This window comes from Diadema setosum, chromosome 10 (genome assembly GCF_964275005.1).
Source record: "Diadema setosum chromosome 10, eeDiaSeto1, whole genome shotgun sequence".
Lineage (NCBI taxonomy): Eukaryota > Metazoa > Echinodermata > Echinoidea > Diadematoida > Diadematidae > Diadema > Diadema setosum.
Genome location: NC_092694.1, coordinates 32,902,218 through 32,923,224, shown reverse-complemented (window position 1 = coordinate 32,923,224; position 21,007 = coordinate 32,902,218). Strand labels below are relative to the sequence as shown.

Here is a 21,007-nt window from a genome sequence, read left to right as displayed (position 1 = left end):
GGGTTGTGAAAGGCACAATTGGAAAGTAACTGAGACCCGGTTGGTAACAATTTATGGTTTATCATATGAAATGATATCCGCAATGAAATCCAGTCCAGCGATTGGTCTGCATAATGTCATATGACCAAAGCTTACATTGCTATAGTTCTGATGAATACTACGTTATACTTTTGCTTTTCATCGATAGTGTGTGAAATCGGTATCGGCCTCACTTCCAGTAGTATATGATGAGGTAAAATGCAATGCATTGATACTCTATGCAGCATGCACCTGTATTATGTTAATATTTTCTTTTTTTTTTACGATTCGTTTGGATTGATATAAAAAAAAAAAAAATCATGCAATGTTTGTGAAAACTGCTGATCGCATATATAAAGATTATGGTGATCGTACGTGATCGTAAAAATCACCAACCTCCGTCAGGTTCTGGGCCAGCTCTGGTTGATTGGACAGGTCCAATGTCCCGTTGCCGACTACGGTGAGGGCGTCGAGAAAGAGAACGGTTTCATCTTGGGTGAGCGTATGGTCGTCATCGAGGGCATCTATAGACAAAGCTATGCCTTCGGTTATATCCAACGTATTGTTGGTGGCGGAGAGCTGCGAGTTTACAAAAACGATAATAAAGAGAAACTAGAGGGAAGACACGGAAGCCTTATGTATAGGCGCCTGAAAGAAGACTATAGGCAGATGTCATCTATGGCCTATTAACACCATATAACAAAGCGGGACATAAGCAAAACCAAACAAATAAGATGAGTATCGAAGACACACCAAAAACAAACAGCAAACTGACAGACAGCTGAAAACATATGCAATAATATATACAAGCTATTACAAGACGAATCCAAAATGAGGTTAATATTGTTCAGCATCGCGTAAAATTGAATTGTCTTCAAAGGAGATAGGGACTGCGATAAGTAGATGCTTTTGCTTTTTCATCATTAATGTGTGTCGGTTTAGATTATGAGCGTAAAAACGGCAGCACTTTAAAGAAACCCAAACAGAAACAAAATAAACCTACCATCACTACAGGACGGAATTTCAGTGTTTGTTCGCTTTTCATTTAATTCTGCTTTGGTTTGAGCCGTAATGATGCTGGATGATAAAAAAAAAGAGAATCATCACCTTAAATCTGTCACTGAAAATGCAGGTGCACTGAGTTTCCAAGTTGAATTTTATAACAGTAAGCCGAGAAGAATAAAGATAATAGAGTAATTGAAAGTTTTCATTACTGCATGTTGGTATATTCATGCATAATTTTAATATGAAATTGTATAGTGTCATATATGTCCCTTGCAAAATAATGCTGTAATCCTTTATTAGGCCATGGGGTGAGCTGGTTTTTTCGCTTGTTTCGTTCCGACAACTGCGGCACTAAAATATCTCCACAGCTACGTGTAAACAAATAACCAAAAAGGCTACAGGAAAAAGTTCGACACAAACCCTCCTGCAGTATTTGGTAATTTAGGGGGAAACAGTGAACTTTTTTGTCACTGAGGAGCTGAATATGTACACTTTGCCGTGTACGATATTCATTCGCGAACGATCATGTGATGTATGTTATCCAATCCGAATCGAGAATTATTGTTTACGAGTCAAAATGGCCGCCCCCTGTGAGCCTGTCGACGCGTCTACGTCGTCTGCTCTGCCGAAACTTTTAAGATGCGTTGCATGAAACATCGATGAAGTTTGAAAATTTCACGGCTATGACAAACCTAAGATAGACGAAACCTATTTTGTGTGCCAAAGAGTGGATCAAATTGAGTGGGGGAGACCGTGAAATCGCAGACCAGAACGAAGTGATTCATCTGCTCAGGGGGACTGACTGCAACCTACATAGGATAATTTACAGGTTAGTTTACGTGCGTACAGTCGTAGCAGTCGACACTGCAGTGCAGCCTCATCACTATGCGTAATGTTATGACCATGCATGATGACTGTACAAGTACAACGTTAGCTATGTTATGAACGTTGCTTGTGTAGGGCCTATATTATAATGGACGCTAATGCTGTAGCTTAGCCGTTTAGTAGCGTGTCTGTTACATTTTAGATAAATTATCTTGAATATCACCTTGGCATGGCATAGCGCCGTTATCAATGTAGCCTAGATGAATTTTACATGTTGTTCTACAGGTCTATACAGCCCAGGTTATATTTAGGTTGATGTAGCTGATCAGTGATATTGTTTTGTAAAAATCTTGACACACAGGACTGGATTGAAAAAGGTCTAAACTGCATGTAAATTTATATTTACATAATCATGGCCATGGAGTATTAATATTAAAAATCCATCCTGTCTCTCTCACCCCGAAATTGGCGAATCCCCCCTCAAAACACACATTTAGCATCTCATTAAATTAACTTACAGTGTATTAATATTTGATAAAAATAGGTCTAAAAAACCAACAATGACAATAACATAATTTCAACAATTAAACTCCCTAAAACATAAGATTACCATTATGTTGTGCCAAATTATAAAGCAGTGGGTGGTGGTGATAGTGAAAGGCCAAGGATTACTAGTAATGTACTAGTATTATGAAATGATGATAAGGCAGTTGTATTCATAATTATGATAATTGATATTGCATGTGATCAGGTGCTGAAAGCTGTAGATGTCATTTAAAATCAGTAATTGCACTGCAAGTACAAGTTGAAGTACCGTAGTTGATGATGACAATGATCATGAGGTGTACCTGGCATAGTACTAGGGCCTATTGGTAATTACAAGATTCAAATATTGGCAGTCAATAGTCTACCGTACATTTATTGAGTGTAATGTTCAACCCCTCCCCCTAGCGTTTAGCCTTTTTTTCCCCCTAACAAAATCCAACGGCTAATCATTGCTGTTCATTTCTCCATTGTATTAAATAGGATTCCATGAAACGTGCTACAAGAGGTTTATAGATAGCAAACGCCTGAATCTCGCTAGGAAACGAAAGCTGAAGGAGGAGCCTGGTCCGTCAGCAGGAGCATCTGTTTCCTCCCCTAAGACGCTCACATCAAGATCAAGATTTTCTTCTGGAAGCTCTTCAGGTTCTGCTGTGTTGCCTGTAAAATGCATCATTTGCAACAGAGTCAACCTTCTCATTACTTGCCAAGGGAAATAGGTCAATATGATTAATATTGAAGCATGAAAACATTGTCATGTTACTATAAGTTGTCCTTGATAAAAATGGAGCAATATATATATACACCACTGAAACATTCACACACATACACAAAGAACTTCAGTGCAAAGTTCAGAAACAACAGAATGTACTGTATATGCACCAATGCTTTGGTCAATGTGATTAATGTTCAAGAATTGACATCTTACCAAAGTTGTGCATGATAAAATGTCTTTGTAATACAGATTGCTTCCTGTATTTTGAATGCCAATGTTTATGCAACATGTTTTGACTCCTTGCCTCAGTATGTGATTGTTCGCCCTTTAGCAAACATTTCTGCCCACTATTATGATTTGATTAGGGTTGAATTATTCTAAGAACAAAGATGTTTTCCTAAGTGTTTTTTTTTTCATAAAACTGAATGACTACGATTAAAATTTGTTTCTCCCACTCTGGGGGAAAAATGTGTAACTATTATTAATACTGAAAGAGAATGTTCATGTAGAAAGGTCAGTACAATGTAGGTGTGAGTACAAAATCAGTTTGCTAAAACTAATACCAGCCAAATGAAAATTGTGCATAAGTTGAGTCAGGTTTGCACAGATCCTCTGATATTGGAAGTTAATTGCAATGTTATCGTAATTTTTAATGCCAAACATGTTTTATAATATATTCATTCTCTCCAAGATTTCCAGGTACACATTGCCTCCAATCCAGAATCCAGCAGTTTTCACTCATGAATGGGTAAACTATGATATTGCCTTTATTTTATATATTGGCATTTTTCAAAACTTTTACACCCTTTCAAGGATATTTGGACCATGGAATGTTCCAGGAAATTTATTAAAACTAGAAAATTTGACTGATTATCATTTTGAGCTATCTTACATGAAAGGAAGTAGTGTCCCACCAACCTAATGATAGCAATGAAAACTTCAGGAAATTTTATGAAGATTAAATTTTCTAAAGTACTGTAATATTTCATGAACAACGTGATTGCTATGTGATCTAATATTAAAGCTTCTTAAGAAGAAGAAGAAGAAAAGAAAAACATGTTTACTGATAAACAATATGATCTGTTTAATAGTAATGTCTCGTGTGTAAATGAGTTTGTATGTGCGTGTGAGTGTATATAATATGTCAGCGTTTTTATGCACCTGTGTATGTGTAATGCACTGATCAATACATGTATTATATCATTGTGTGTGTTCATGTTTATGATAATCTTTTTTATGATGCTGATGTGATAAAATAATGGCCAAGGCATGTAGAATAATATTGTAATACACTTGGGTATCTTCATAACTATGTGTGTGCGTATGTGTGTGTGCATGTGAGGGTGTGTGTGTGTGTGTGTGTGTGTACAATAAGATTCTCCCACATGCACGCGGACACACACACAAACAAACGCTCTGATTTTATTTTTTTTTTGCCTTGAATGATTAGTCATTTGATTAATAACATGTCGTTGAACAGAATATAAGGCATTTGCCTTCAATTGACCTCTGACGGTTAGTCAGTGCTCTCTCTCTCATTATGGTCTCGAACCACTTTGCTCTTGTCCTCCTTTGCATAGCCAGCATCAGGAAAAGCTGAAACATGAGATATAATGCAACTATTAAACCAAAACTTCACTTTTTCTAGGTACTATGTGGCTAAAAGCAGTGCTTTACAAATGTGTATATGTATTTCAGCTTAGAAACACTATGGGAACTATACTGCGGCTAGCAGCCCCATAGGGCCTACGCATAACTGCGGCCAGCAGCCCCATACGCATAGCGTCATGGGGCTGTGAACTGTAGCATACAGGATCATGATGGATATTATACTGCGGACAAATATCAACTTAAAATCGGGAAAAAATCTTCAATTTGAAGACTTATTAATGAATTTGAAGTATTGATAACAGAGTTCGTGCAAGGTTTGCTTCTGCAAATAGTTCCTTTCTGTTCAAATTGATGACTAAATGTGACTCGGTCGAGAGGAAACTGGGAAAGCTACACTGAATTGACGGCCAGCGCATGCGCACACAGACATCATATCCAGTCAATGGATTCGAAATTTGTGCGCAGTGATGTGTGCGCCTGCGCTGACCGTCAATTCAGCGTAGCTCTCCCAGATTCCTCTCGACCTAGTCATATTAAGTCATCAATTCGAACAGAAAATGACTATTTGTAGAACCAAACCTTGCACGAACCCTGTTGTCAATACTTCAACCTTACTTGTTGGTCTTCAAATTGAAAAATTTTTGTTCGATTTAAGGTTGACGTTTGTCTGCGATACTACCCTGTCATGATCCTAAATGCTACAATCCGCAGCCCCATTACGATATGTGTATTGGGCTGCTGGTCGCAGTTTATAAAATATGGATTTTCGCAAAAACTGCAGGATATTTCGAGGAGAACTTTTTACTGTATATTTAGGATGTACAAAACATCACATTTCCGCATTCCGAAAGTAGTGCCAGTGTTGCTGGAACGAAACCCATTTTCTAAGCCTCTTTTTCAGCTTCACCCCATGGCCTATATTGGGTAGGCCTCGTTCCTTATTCCACACCGAGTGACATATTTGAGTCTAGTTTATCCACTAGTGTTTATTTTCGGTTAAAACAAAAGAAATAAAAACAAGAAAAATGGAGGTGCGCGTGCGCCCCCCTTTAACTTTGTAAAGGCACCACGCACCTACCTCTCCCTCCCCCTTTACGGAATTCCTGGATCCGCCCCTATTTCCTTGGTTTATCATTGTGGTTCAGGGCGAGGCAAGTCATTAGGTGAACGTGGAACCGACAGGTTCTTTCCGTTCTTCTGTTTTAGTAGTCTCGAATGAGATTCACGTTGTGGAATGGCGTGTAATGACCTATGACCTACGTGTGACTTTAGAAATATGTACTAAAGTGAGTTGTGTTTGATTATAGTCATTTCTGGAGTCTTCCATTTTTTATTATTATTTTTTTTTTTGGATTCATGCTACACTGCTATAATCTATGTAAATGAATCGTATGTCTTATTTCTATTATGACATGTAGGCACACAACTCCTGCAGTTGTAGATTTAAATATCCTGTATTTTTTTTAAGCAGTTCACTACAATGATTTAATGATTAAGCAATAATACTTCCAAAGGGATGAGGGGTGTAATTACTATCAAAATAAAAAAAAAGCAACAACAAACTTTACATCTGTGCTTGTGTGTGTGGGTGTGTGTGTGTGGGTGTGTGTGTGTGTGTGTATGTGCATGCTGTCAACAAATGAAGTCGTCACCGCCCCTCGTTTTTGATGAGCTATTTCGTCCATGCATCGTCTTTGAAACACTTTCGCCTTTAACTCCCCAAATATACTGAAATGCCTAAATTTGATGTTACGGACGTGCACAAGCTTGCTTGTTTGTTTAGATCTACTTTTGCTATTAAAACGCATTTGAACATGACGTTACATCGCACTAAAGTTTCCCCCAACGTTGCTGGTAACCTTGTCATACGCAATGAAGATATAGGTTTACTCTCGAGAGTTTTATTGAAGAACACCTCCCCAAAAACACACACACACACACACACACACACACACACACACACACGCACACACACACACAAACGAATCAAACTGTCATTTTCTGATCTGGTCACTTTCAAATATTCGTTGACCTGCATTTTTCCTGCATCTTTTATTCATGTGCTCTTTATATGTGCTCGTTTTATGCCATTGGTATATCTTTTTCACTTCTGTTATTAGTACTATTATTATTTCTTTGTTTGTTGACGAGACTGAAGCGGCCTGACGAGAATGAAGACCGTGCTTGTTAGCATGCTGAATGGAATGGCGATCGAGACTCTAGCCGAGGTTGATTGCGAAGGCATATTGCTAATTCATTAATACCACTTCGTTTTAGTCTATTCTGCCCTGGAAGCCATCGTTGCCAACTAATTGACTTAATGGCATAGAGCGTTCGCCTCGACTGACTGGTCTTATACATTATGCATACCGCTTCCCTGCCGTGCACGCCAGGCTGATGAGGGTAACCTCGATTCAAGGATTTTTAGGCATTAAAAAACTTTTTTTTCCCTACTTTGTGTTTCCATTGAAACCTCCGATCGTTTTGTAACGTGATTTTGTTTGTTTGTTTTCTTCTGTGTAAGATCATGCTTTTCTTTATTTCAGTTGTTTTTCACTCTTTTGTTGCTGTTGTTGTTGTTGTCATTTAGTTTCAAAATTAGTAGTTCTAAATTTCGAATGAGGAGAATAAAAAAGCAAGAAAAATGAAAAAAAAAAAACCGAGAAAAATAGTCTCCATTGATGCACATGTTTCATTATCTCCCCCTCTTATAGTCTTCTCTCCCAAAACAACTCACAATCTAATGAAGATTTAGGTAGACGGACGAAATAAGAACTGACTTTTAAGGGTTTTCAATCGACGCCCAAGTAATCATGAAATATAATCAAAACCTAATGTTTTAGTCTGTCATTTCTTAAATTCAATTAAAAACATTATTTATGGAAATGTGAGCATTTCTATAATCGCATCAGACATGAATGTATCTTGCAGAAAACACACACACACACACACACACACACACACACAAAATGCGCGTAAACTGCATTTTCTGCCGTAGAAAGCGCTGTGAAAGAGTTTACTACAGACTGTCCTGGGTGTTATAGACACCCTACAGTATGGTGCAATTCAACAAGGTCAATTTTAGGAGAGAAGGTTTTCTACACAGAAACAAAGATGGTGATAATGTTCTTCTTTTTCTAACTAAATTAGTGTTACAGTAATTGGAAACTCATGCAGTAAAGCGCTATTACACTGGAGAAGGTGCAATGCTGTACAATAATGTGTTGGCAGTAAATGCGCTAATTAAAATGTTTCAATGGGCTTTGATACAGTAGAAAGCTGAGGTGAAAACAAAAGAGATGCAGACATTACACCTAATTATACAGTACAGAATGCAGCATTAAGAAAAACCAGAGGTCATATGTACACTTGAAGTAAAACTATTGACGATACATGCCATCTGAAAGAATGTCCTAAAAAGTTTATCAAAATCATGCCGAAAAAAAGCAAGTGGGAAGATATTTTAATCCACAGTGTTCGCTCGTATCAATTCAGTCAGCAGAATATCAAAGCTATCTGAACAACAACAAAAAATGTGCAATCATGTTGAACGATGTGTATATACTCATGTAGTCAGACACATTTTCTCTATGCAGTTGGCCATAGGAACAAAGTTGAATTTGGAACCAAACAGGCATTTATTAGCAGAAACACATGCAGATACAAGAGAGGCATGCAGTCCTTTTCAATGCACTATATAAAATCGCTCGTATATTACCAATATAGAAGTGCATAATGGCTTGCGTGAAGACAAAACAACAACGACAAACAACAACAAACAAGCAAACAACAAACAAACAAGTACACGCACGCACACAAACAAACACAACAAGAAAAACTGTCCTATCGAGTGGTAGCCATGGGCAATGTAAACACAAGCGGTGGTTTGCAGTCCATCTCCCGCATAGAGTTGGAACGCAAAACAAGAGGAGGGATGCACCAGCAGTTACCAAGTTGTTCAAGTAGGAGAGCGCAGGGTCGATATCCTTGGCTGGAAGGTAGGGGGGAGGAACAGTGGGAAGGCCGACGTGAGTACTTCATTAGCATAGTTGTGTCTGTTGTTCATTGTCAGTTACATAACGAAAAAAAATAAACCTACGATATCAATATGGATACAGCAACCGCAGCAAAGGAGTTGCCATAGTAACGACCTTTAACGGATACGTTTTAAAGTAATTGATTCCAAGAGGTGGTCATGCGTGAAGAAAGAATAGTAGAAAACTCAGGAACCGGTCGCGGGATGCCCTTGATATGTAAAATCAGAAAAAAAAAATATTATTCTCTAATGGAGACACACGTGGCAATATGTATATAGCAGTGACGATATAAGCAGTAAAGTACACACACACACTCTCTCTCACACTCATACACACACGCACACACACACACACACACACACACACACACACACACACGTATTAACAGGTGACCTAGCGAACGAATATTTACGTAGGCCCTAAATTTGATGTGTAGCTTTCTGGATGATAACTGTGATGAGCACGAAAATACGCACTCACAACACCGACATACAAGATTACACATACAAGTAGCCTTTAGCATTCGGTAATTGGCTTTTCTAAGCCTACGGTCGGTCACCGTACCCCCGCCGCCTCTCGGTGGCCGGAGGGCAAATATTTTGCCAGTTTTGGCTGGGCACCGACCGGCGGGGTCAAATGATTTCATAATAACACCTACACAATTATCATCATCTTACAGAGCTTTCTTGAAGCCTGGTTTATACGGACACACCGGCGTCTTACGTGTGTGTATAATCTTATGTCTGTCTGCCTATGCCTTTATTAAATTTTGTCTTTCTGTGAAAGAAAAGAAAAACACATTCTGCTCAGGATGAAATTTACCACTATCGATTTCGAAACGATACAAAATAAAACTAAACGAAGAGTAATGGCAGATTGATTCAGATATTTTTGTTAAAAAAAAATGGTGTTGACAAGATGAATAAACGCTTATAATTAATGTTGAAATTGATACATTACTAACTGACTAGATATAAAAGTACATGGCTGTAGAACTACCAATTTTATAGTTTTTTGCAAATGTCACAATTCCACTCTAAAAATTTGTCGGAAATGAAATGAAATGGAATGAGTCAAAGATATTTCCTTCTTACCGATCTCATGGCAGCCTGTGATCTGCAGTTTGAAGGAGCTGCCGATAGACACATTGCCAAAGTGAACGAAGAGGTAGGAAGCCTTGAAGTAGGTCTCCTCCTCGTGTCTGAACGTGCCGTCGGTGAAGTTGAGCTCGTTCCAAACCAGGGCGATGTCTGCGTCCGGAGCATAGTACTGGAGCAGGGGTGAATATCATTTATATTATTTACTTTTATATCAATACACATGTTCATTTATGCTTGTATATGTTTAAACACGTAATTATGTCACGTTTCTCCCTTGATACTGTATCATTATCCCTCAAGAATTATTGTGATACCTTATCAAAACAAATTAAAACATTTCTTATAACCATTAGTTTGAGTGGGAGGTTTCACGAGAAGTTTCACGGAAAGCTTGCGGGCACACGCTGGCAAAAGATCGCGATCTTATAATCTTTGCAATCTTTAAGATCGAGATTTACTGTTTACTCTTTGTTTACTGTTTACTGTTTCATTTCAATCTGAGGAGATGGCTGGATAGCCCATATTCAGCTGCAACAGCTGGTCTTCCATGGGGTCCAGTTGGATGTGAGGTGGGACCACTTCACCGGGTTAAACACCCTGCTCTTTGCGATGAATGAATGAAGCGGGATCTTTTACGTGCATGAGTTGTTACTCTCTCATACACGGGACCTCCATTTTATGTCCTATCCGAGGGACAGAGTGTTTTGCCTCTTGCTAGAGGGAACGGTATGCTTACACTCAACATTGCTCAGTCCAGACTCGGGGTCGAACCCGGGCCGCGTGATCGTGAGGCAGACGCGCTACCGACTGAGCCAACCCACCGCCCTAATTTAAATATCGCGATCTTATAAACTTTGCGATCTTTTGCCAGTGTGAGCGCCGCTTCAATAGTTACATGGATTAAAAAAACAAACAAACAATTGCGTTTCTGTATACTGAAGCTTGAACAGACGATAACATTATTTATCATTTTGGGTTTGTTGATTTCTACTCTTCCTTCCTCACATCAATACTCTTAGTTTCCCTTCTTTTCCAATCTATCTATCAATTGTTTTACCATGTTTCAATGACATCATTTTCCTGAAATAATAAACGTATACTACATAGAACAATGTGGTTTGTTTCTAATCATAAAAAGAACTGATTGCTCTTTTCGCACCATCAGATCTTTACTCCATAAAATTAACAGAGCAAGTAGTTGTTTGTTTGATTTGACTTTCTTCAACATGGTACTATTGGAGAAAACACCAATGTAACTATGGTTTACAGTGTATTTGATTTGAACGAAGAAATGCATGTATATTTTGATTACATTAACAAAAATTTATATAGTTCACAAAAATAATAGACAAGGAAAGTATGCAGAAGAAGGACTGCTATTAATTAGAAACGGTTGCTTGAACACGTGACAGCCCAGACAATCTTGGAGGGAACCTCAGGGGGAGTAGAAATGTATAATAAGTAGAATAGGGGAAGCTACCTTAACATTTACTGCATTAGCTTTATATTCTAGTGCATGGATACTAAAAAACAAAGAGAGTGAGAAAAAAAAATATGATCAATTTCAACACGGTAAATTTTAATTTGATGATGGTAGGATAATGATGTAAGAAAATGGTAAAAATGAAGATGATAGTGATGGTGGTGATGATTAAGGTGATAGTGACAGAATGAAACTGTAGGCACAGAAATATTGGCGATAATGTGAAACTAAAGTGAGACATAGACATTGAGGGGGGGGGGGGGAGAAAGAGAGGAGCAACATGAACTTTACAAAGGGTACAAATAGATTCACGCTTACCCCTGGGGTAATGTACTGCCAGAGAAGGGTGTTCACGGTGGGCTGGTCATTGCAAGGTACGGTGTAGCCGTAGGCCACTTCAAATTTCACCCCTGTGGAGTTCGTGTTTTCGCCTGCCTTAAGAGTTAAGGTCTTCACCTGTTGATGTTGTCGCAGGCAATAACGTTTAACCCTCGCGTACTCGCATATTATTATTTTTACAAGAATTATTTTTACAAGAAATATACAATATTGAGAAATTTCTTAGTAAGATAGACAACTTTCAAACTCCCTTTCATGCAGATGCCAGGGGCGGATCCAGGAATTCTGTAAAGGGGGGGGGGGGCGTGACTAATATTTCTGGTGCTACTTCCGGGTTTCATTTCATTGTTTTTCTTTTTATTTCTTTTGTTTTTTTTTACGACAAATAAAGGGGGGCGTGCGCCGGTTGCGCCCCCCCCCCCCCCTGGATCCGCCACTGGATGCTGCTGTGGATGCTATTGCTAGGGTTACTGTATACAGATCTGTTTTCAGTATTTAAAACATACTGAGAAGTATGATGTCTTTGTGAGTATAAAGATGACTATTATCAAACACTACAAAAATGGATGACGCATCTAAGATTAATGAATATACACCCATGATATACATAAATCCATCATTTTCAATGGATTTAGCGTCTTTTGGAATCAAGCTCTTCATAATGTATTGGACTGTCTTCGCTTTTCATCTGTTCTTTTTCCTCAACCATACCTCAGCTGTTGTAAAACGCTAACAAACAAAAAAACTACATCACACCAATATTGATTATCATATTTAAAGTGAAAACAAAGTTCTGGTAAGGGCTTGAGAACCCGTCTGGCACCATTTCATATTTGCTTGCAATATATCGAAAGAGTCTACAAAGAAACTTACCTGGCTGACGCGGCTTGCCAAAATGATGAGTCGTTTTGGAGTATTTTGAGAAAAATAATATAAGTCGGAACCAGACTAACTCGGTCTCAGGGGAAACTCGACCCTATATCAGACAATTTACACGCAGTTCGTGATCGCCATATTCTACTGTAGGCCTATAATACCAAACGAGGCCTAACTGAACAGACAGGAAAGTGCGTGCTAATCCTATACAAAAAAAATGGACAGCGCGCGGTCCTCAAGCCTATACGCACATCACCTCAGTTGCTGAGACGCGCGGTCTTTGAAGTTTTTGTTGTTGTTTATCACTTCCCCTCAAGGCTCTGTACTATCCAGGCGCGGTGGAGCACCCCAATTATCTCGCAGAAATCCATGGGCAGCCGAGCCTCATTTGCATAAAGTAAACAACATGTACTCGCGTAGTTGAGAAAAAGTAAACAACTTCTCAAGCTAATAACAATTTCAGGAAACCTATTTTCGGATTAAAATTGAGTTAGTTTGAATTTGAAAACATGTCCGAATATGCACATATAACATATTAAAGGATTTGACAATGATAAAATGTGAAATTTTAGCGAAAACCTGGCGAGCAAAATTACCAAAAATATGCCTCGAAAATCATCCTAAAATTCACGAAGTGTGATTGCGGAACAAAAGCGCCATTCAAACAAAGTACACCGAAATTTATTTATCTGCTTGCATTTTAAATTTCATACCATAATATTCCCGGCCATGGTTGTGTCGGAAAAAAAAAAAACAGGTGATGTCAAAAATGACACGAACGCAAAGCGTACAGGTCGGTCCCATGTATAATTAATCGCGTCACTGTGGCGTTGCATGTCACAGCACACACAACGCATTGCTGCATGCAGCGTGCGCGGCAGCAGCTCAGCAATCACCGCCGTGCGACACTCAGCAAAATTGACTGCGTCACATGCAAACCAACAATGAGCACGAAATCCTGAATCTCACGTACCACGCATGCCCAATATTACGGGAAAAGAAATGACGTCATTTTCAATTGTTTCGCCGACTACAATTTTCTATTCCAAACCCTGTAGAAACAAGTTGATTTCTCAAAAAGTACAGGTGGTACAAAGCGAAAACTTTCACCATATATGGATTGAGGCCTGATGAACTTATGTTGCCAGTTTCGGACACATTGGAGCCCGGCCATAGTCCAGTCGGAAAAAAACAGAGAGCATGTTTTGCGATAGGTGATTTTCAAAACGCTTTAATATCTCAAGTTCTAGTGCAGCAAATTTCATAATTTTTTCATCAAAAGGAAGGTTTTTAAAAACTTAGATAGTGTGGGAAGTTTGAGTTTACTAGCGGCACGCATAGCGGCACAAGGAGAAGGTAAAGATTTGACTTTTTCATGCACACAGTTTCGGGCAGCCGTGGATGCCCGTTGGAAATTCAAATAGAACGGGGCGATAATGAGATGCAAATTGGGGTGCTCCACCGCGCCTGTATCCCCCTTGCTCTTCAACATATACATCAGTGACATCCCCTTCACAACCTCACGACAGTATGGCTATGCAGATGATCTTGCCCTTCTTCACTCTGACAGAGCCTGGTCAAATGTAGAGAATACCCTCACTGCAGATATGTCGCAAATCGCGAAGTACTTCAGGATCTGGAGACTCAAGATTAGCATGTCCAAGACAACGGTAACAGCCTTCTACCTGAACACCAAAGAGGCTAATCGGCAACTCAGTGTCATTCTTGATGGAACACCTCTTCCATACAATGCTACACCAACCTACCTTGGAGTGAAGTTGGATAGGCAGCTGACCTACAAGGAACAACTCAAGGCCATAAGTGCAAAAGTGTCTTCAAGGAACAACCTCCTTCGCCGACTTGCAGGCTCAAAATGGGGTGCCAGTGCAACCACTCTCCGCACTAGTGCGCTAGCTCTGGTATACAGTGCCGCGGAATACGCTTCCCCTGCGTGGTGTAGGAGCTCTCACACCAAGAAACTTGACTCAGTTCTGAATGACACCATGAGATTAATTACAGAATGTCTCCGGCCTACACCAACAGAATTCCTACCTGTTCTCTCAGGCATCGCTCCCGCCCCCATGCGCCGAGAACATCACACACATAGGTTGGTCACCAAGGCCTCCAGCAACCCGGACGACCTCCTCCACGACGTAGTTGAGGGCTCTGTAACTCTGGGTCAGCGGCATCAGCGACTGAAGTCTCGCCGCCCTTTCTCCCGCCATGCAGCAACGCTGAGAGGATCAGACTTCAACATCTGCCAGACATGGAGAACAAGCTGGGAAGACACCCAACGACCTGCCCAACTCGTTGTCACGCCCAATACATCTGTCCCCCCAGGAGCAAACCTCCCAAGGAGTGAGTGGGTGTCTCTAAATCGGATTCGAACGGGAGTTGGGCGTTTCAATGCAGCAATGCATCGTTGGGGGCTACGCCCGTCAGCAGCTTGCCAGTGTGGTGCACCAGAACAGACTGCTCAACACATCTTGAGTGAGTGCCCTGATCTCCGCCCTCCTGACAACATGGACCTGACACACCCTACTCCACAGACTGTAACTTGGCTACAACAATTGAGGGACATTATTTAGCTGCTGCTGCCTCATAAGCAAGAAGAAGAAGACTTCCCCTTGGTTTTTAGAGGTGCTTGATAGGCGCACACTATTTTGCATGAGCGCCAAAAAGGTTTTTGATGCGCGCGTTGTAACAACAGGTTACTCGGACCATATAATACTGCGAGTAGCCAGAACGCGAAGCGCTACAATGTAGTTTATACAGGCCGCTCCCATAGTACAACACTACACTCCAGAGGGACAACCAATACAACTCAGCCCGCCGTCAAAGCGAGGCCGAGTTATCCCCGAGTCCGAGTTTAGCCTGACCCCGTTCGGGTAAGTTCTGAAACTGAACCTTTTTGGTTAATATTTCGCATTTTCGTCGTTGCCCATTTGTTATTACAGCATTATTCCGCACATTTCCTAGTCATACGTTCACATTTGGGAGCGAAATTTGACAACTTTTGCAGGCGTACCAGAACTTTTTTTTTGGCTTTAAGTAGTTGAAGTTCATGAAGTGATTGAAAGCTTACAGCACTTGGATTGTATAAGCATGATAGTAGAAACTTCAACCAAATGCTATTCAGCTAAACGCTTTTTATTTCCCCAACATAAAACGATAAGGGAGTTTTGAAAAAAAAAATGCACTTAATCAACATCATCAAAATTACAAATGAAAATATAAAAATACCTTCAATTTCAAGACTGACTGCGACATAAACAAAAAGAAGTGTAAAAATATTCTTATATTTTGTCTTTGCCACAGTGAGAAACGAAATACTTAAAAAAAGAGAGAACTATAAAGTTGTAGGTATCACCGTATACTGACGCTCAATTATGCAAAGTTTTAATATTGATAACCGTATGCGAAAGTCAAGTCTTCGTCTCCTTTGTATTGGTCTCTCAAGTAATTTATTATTACTTCCTCATATCATCTATCTCTACCATGGACACGCTGGGAAGAACAATAAACATTGATAGAAGGACTGAATTAAAGGAGCTGTCTTCATTTTGTACTCATTATCCCATGCATTGTGTCAATTTACGATTTTGCACTCATTACAACGATGCTCTGCTTATACATCGTATATTAATTTTCATTGTTTATTTAATGGAAATGAAACAAATTTGAATGTGAATTTTGAATTTCAGGATTACACTAAGTTGCCGCCATCTTTCTTTGTTTTTGAGTGGTTCGAAATATACAAACCTGCTTTTTAGTGAACCTCTTATATTTTTTCCTCAACTGAAGCATTTGCCAGTATGCAGTCTTATGTTTATCTGTATAATTTAACTTTTGCAAAGTCGAATGTAGGTTTTTTATATGATTCCTGATTTATTCTGTATTTTCTTTTGTTGGAAAAAGAAGAATGATAATAAGCGAATTGAAATTAGAATTGAAATTAAATTGTTTTTTTTTCTCATCCCATCGCTCGCTTTGCGCTGTGACTCTATAGAGCCCAAGATTATTTCTGTAGCTAGCATCTATAGTGGCTAACATCAGTATCAGGAAGGCTTCCGATTAATGAAGCTTTTAGACATAATCAAACACGATATAAAAGATATGAAATATGTCCTGAAAGCTTTCCAGCTTTCGCGATAAAAGCATGGTGGAGTGCACCACCAATGCTGGAAAGAACACAGTATCCCACAGTGTGTTCACAATGTGTTAATATAGTCGATTATGTGAAAACGCTCGAATTTAACAGTGTAAAGATAATTGCACACTGTGTTGTGGTTTTGCCCATTAAAGAGTTCACATAATACTGCTTTGTTTCACACCTGACTGTGAAATGACGACTCCCATTGTGTTCACACTGTTAAAACGGTCGAATTTTGAAGAGATGTTCACAGTGTGTATGGTTATCACACTGTGGGATACTGTGTTGTTTTCAGAAGGATCAATCCAGGCAGGTCATCTTGTCTGACTCATCGAGTGAAGTGTAACCCTCTTAAGTCGAAATCATTAACAATTTACATTTTGATTGTGAAATGATGAGCTAAAAGTTGTATTGTTTGTGTGTATGTGTCTGTGTGTGTGTGGTTTTTTTTTTTTTTTTTTTTTTTTTTTTTTTTTGCTGTGGCTGCGAGTCTGTGCAACACTATTGAAGAACACAGTCTATATACACGATTATGCTCAAATTCGTGTTGTAATTCTCTCCATACATTGTACTTGCTCTTGACAACGGGGAAATTGCACATAAATTGTAATGGCAACATAATCAATTTTTTTTACAGCCTAAAGGCCGTGTCACACCTTTCCGGGAAAGCTTTGCGTGCGACTTATGAAGAACAATTTTTAATACCCGGAGGTCCCCGGAATGAGCCGCACATGACAGTACCTAGCACGTATCTCACCCGTAGTCACCCGGAGGTGTGCACGCAAATCTTTTTACCCCCAACCATGTTTAGGCCCTGTCACACCTTTCCGGGCAAGCTATGCAGGCTTGTTGCGTGAAGGGATTTTCCAGCATACCGGAAATTTCTGAGGGCGAACAAGGATTTGGGCGAGTCAGTGCATGTGTCTTACTTGCTCTACTACGCGTTCTACTTAAATTCTACTTGCGGGTATACTGTGTGACCTTTGTACCACTCCGCGTGGGACTGACAACTCAGTGAAGGAATTCCTCTGAAGGAATGGCAGAAGTCCCACGGAATGTCATTATCTTGGCTGCATACGGGGACTGCGAAGTACCTGCGTGGGAGTTGCCTGCGAAGTGCTGCCGCTAAGGGCCTCCTACTGGCGTTATGCGTGGACCTCTCCGGGCATCCTCGCGACTCACCCGGAAAAAAGTTTTGGTCATGCTCAAAACTTGGCTGCGGCTAAATCGGACTTGCGTGAGAACCTCCGGGCAACTACAGGCGAGATACGCGCTGGGTACTGCCAGGTGCGGACCAACTGCGGAGAGCTCCGGGTAGCAAATTTGTATCCCCGCAAGTCAAGCCGCAAAACTTCCCCAGATACGGTATGGCAAGGCCTTGAGCACGCTCAAAACTTGTTCCGGGTGAGTCGCAGAGGTACACGCAAAACACCAGTAGGAGACCCTTACCGGCAGCACCTCGCAGGCAACTCCAACGCAGGTACTTCTCAGTACCCATAAGTCACTCGTAACAGAAAACGGATCGGTTTCAAAGCTCTCACGCAGGTCACACGGAATGCACGCAAGTATAGAAGCTAAGTAGCACGCGTCTAGTAGGTAAGAAACAAGTGCGAAAATTCAATTGCAAACATTCTTGTTCGCCCGCGGAAAATATTCTACGTGCTGGAAACTACCTCCTCGCCACAAGCCCGCGTAGCTTGCCCGAAAATGTGTGACACGGCCTTTAGCAATTTCGTATAATTTTGAATAGCCTTGCATGCATAATCAGTATATAATATTATACAAACACATGCACTCGGACGCGCACACGCACCTGCACACACGTAGATGAAGGCGTAATTGACACTCCACCTTGGTAATTTTTTTTGAACAGAATTACAATCATGTATGCATACATCCATATTTACAAATTACAATGAAGCATAATTACGAATACATTAGTCAAAATTCCAGCTTTGTGAAGGGATCAGATTTTAGTTAAGGGGTTGTATATTATTGGAGGAGATGAGAATAGGGCCTTTAACCTTTTTGCGAAATATCAAGAAAACACTTATAATTGTATAGTACAGCGCATGCCATTTTAAGAGAAATTAATAGGTTATTACATGGAAATCAGTTTTAGAATAGCTGAGACATCCAAAAACAAAGTAAACCAAAGCGATCCTAATAAGAGATGGGTCCAATCTTTTATTAGGAGTGCTCTGTGTTTTTTGTAATATCTTATAGAGTCTATTATAGAGTCACTCTAACTTCAGACTCACAGTAGAACACCCGTAGCATAACACTCAGCCATGATCAAACAGGACATAATGTATATAGCCCAACAGAGAAGATTAGCACACGGTGCTGTGACGCAGGACATCACGTCATCTGCATGAGACGTGCATCTTTCATGATACACGTCTCATGCAGATCCTGAGGAAGGCCTGATGACTGGCCGAAAGCTTGACTGAATAAAAGGAAGACTTAAGATCGGAGCAACGTCCGCCTCAGTCTAATTTCTTTCAGTATATTTTATGCTACCCACAATGAGGCACCGCGCACGTTTGGGAAGGGAACTATCTCCATATATTCGTTTGTTTTTGTCATTTGTATCGTCATGATAGTCAACAGGACTGGTGCTAGCCACTCTTCATATCTAGGTATTGTAAAGAAATATTTCGCAATTAGAGGCAGCAGTTCTGAAAGCGAAGAGAGCACAGCAGTTTACATTCCTTACAGTATTTTACATTCAGCTGTATCGTAATGATGATTTATGTATTTCTATGTTCACTTACCAGCTGACCGCCATCCAAAAAGACGACAAAGTAGAAGTCAGTCATGCAGCCTTCGTTCTCGAACACGAGCGATTTTTCTTCATTCGAATCTTCGAACTTGACCTGTTCAACAGCAGATTGGACATGATTGAATCATTATAAAACGTACATGATAAAAAAAAAGAACATCATGGATCGTTCCGTTTTAACCATAAGGGCAGGGTATTCAAAGGAGCATTCCAGGCGATTTTTAAAATTTCACATCACGTAGTACATAAATCGACAGCGTCATGTGGAATTTATTATGGTACTTAAACAGAGAAACCAATACTCTCAAAATCTTTAAAAAATAACACTGAAGCGTGTTGACGGTTGATGACATAAGAGCCTCACATATTTCAGAAATGTGACAGTGTAATTCCATTACAACACCGTTTGCTTTAATAACAAGTTCACCATTGTATAATCTGTGCATCCCTTCTTATTCTGTCCTGCCTCCTCGAGCCCCTACTCATGCATTCTTATGGTTAGACTGCCATGTCACCATCCTTGTTCATTGCAATTTGTTATAAATTTTGAAAATATTCTTTTTCTTCATCCCGACCAGTATAAATTCTGAAACGCTGTAACTCGGTATAACTACTTTATAACTGGTCAAATGTAAAGGGCTGAAAATCATCTGGAGGTCTCCTATAACTGCGACCTTATTTTGGAATGTATAGAGGAATGTACGGCTGCCCTTCCTTTTTCAGGCAATTACCAACATTGAAAAATGAAATCGTTTTGTGTGTTTGTTTTCTTTTTGTTTAAGTCCAATGATTAGAACGAATAAGGACCAATGACGGGACTGCCTATTAGTGGAATTAATGGTCTTTTTTTTTTTTTGGTAGGTAAAAGCACAAACGTGCCATCATAAATCGTTTTTTTCGTCAGTGTGATAACTTAAACATGTAATGGTTTTGCTTCTCAAGCACCCACACATAGAGCTGCTGAAACAGAAATCGATTGTGATCATATCGTTGTCATAGTTTTGTAGTTGTTGTTGTTGTTGTTGTTGTTGTTTTTCCGGAGAAATGACTCTGAAAGACGAGCAGCTAGTCAAATTCTGCGGGAAAAAAAAAAAAAACCCTTGAAAAAGACAATCAAGTATGATTAATAGTTTCCATGTGTGTGTGTATGTGTGTGTGTGTGTGTGTGTGTGTGTGTGTGTGTGAATGAATGAATGAATGCATGTTATTACCTGTATGAGATGTGAAGCAAACTGTCCAGACAAATAGCGTTAGAAATTATCAACCAACCCGAACCCTACCCCTCCCCCAGTTTCGTACTGCTAAAGGAAATATTGAGACGGTAAAGGCGAATAAAATTCTTATATACCTGGTTAAACGCCAATCTACATCACACGCACACACGCGAACACACACACACACACATGTAAAATTACTGTATATATATATATATATATATATATATATATATATATATATATATATATATATATAATTATATATAGTCTAGGTCCAAACAGTTTGCGAATTCACGTATT

The 21,007-nt window shown here is 39.7% G+C and overlaps 1 protein-coding gene across 1 annotated transcript in view; it reads right to left on the bottom strand.

Annotated features, from left to right (window-relative positions):
- Positions 1-21,007, bottom strand: part of LOC140233952 (uncharacterized) — a 49,216-nt gene that overhangs the window by 27,685 nt on the left and 524 nt on the right. Inside the window, exons 2-6 of the mRNA XM_072314040.1 lie at positions 19,483-19,584; positions 11,656-11,793; positions 9,849-10,023; positions 8,668-8,708; positions 415-597 (exon numbers count right to left, since the gene is read on the bottom strand). Of these exons, the coding sequence (XP_072170141.1) occupies positions 415-597; positions 8,668-8,708; positions 9,849-10,023; positions 11,656-11,793; positions 19,483-19,584 (639 nt within the window). The remainder of the gene's footprint in view (positions 1-414; positions 598-8,667; positions 8,709-9,848; positions 10,024-11,655; positions 11,794-19,482; positions 19,585-21,007) is intronic.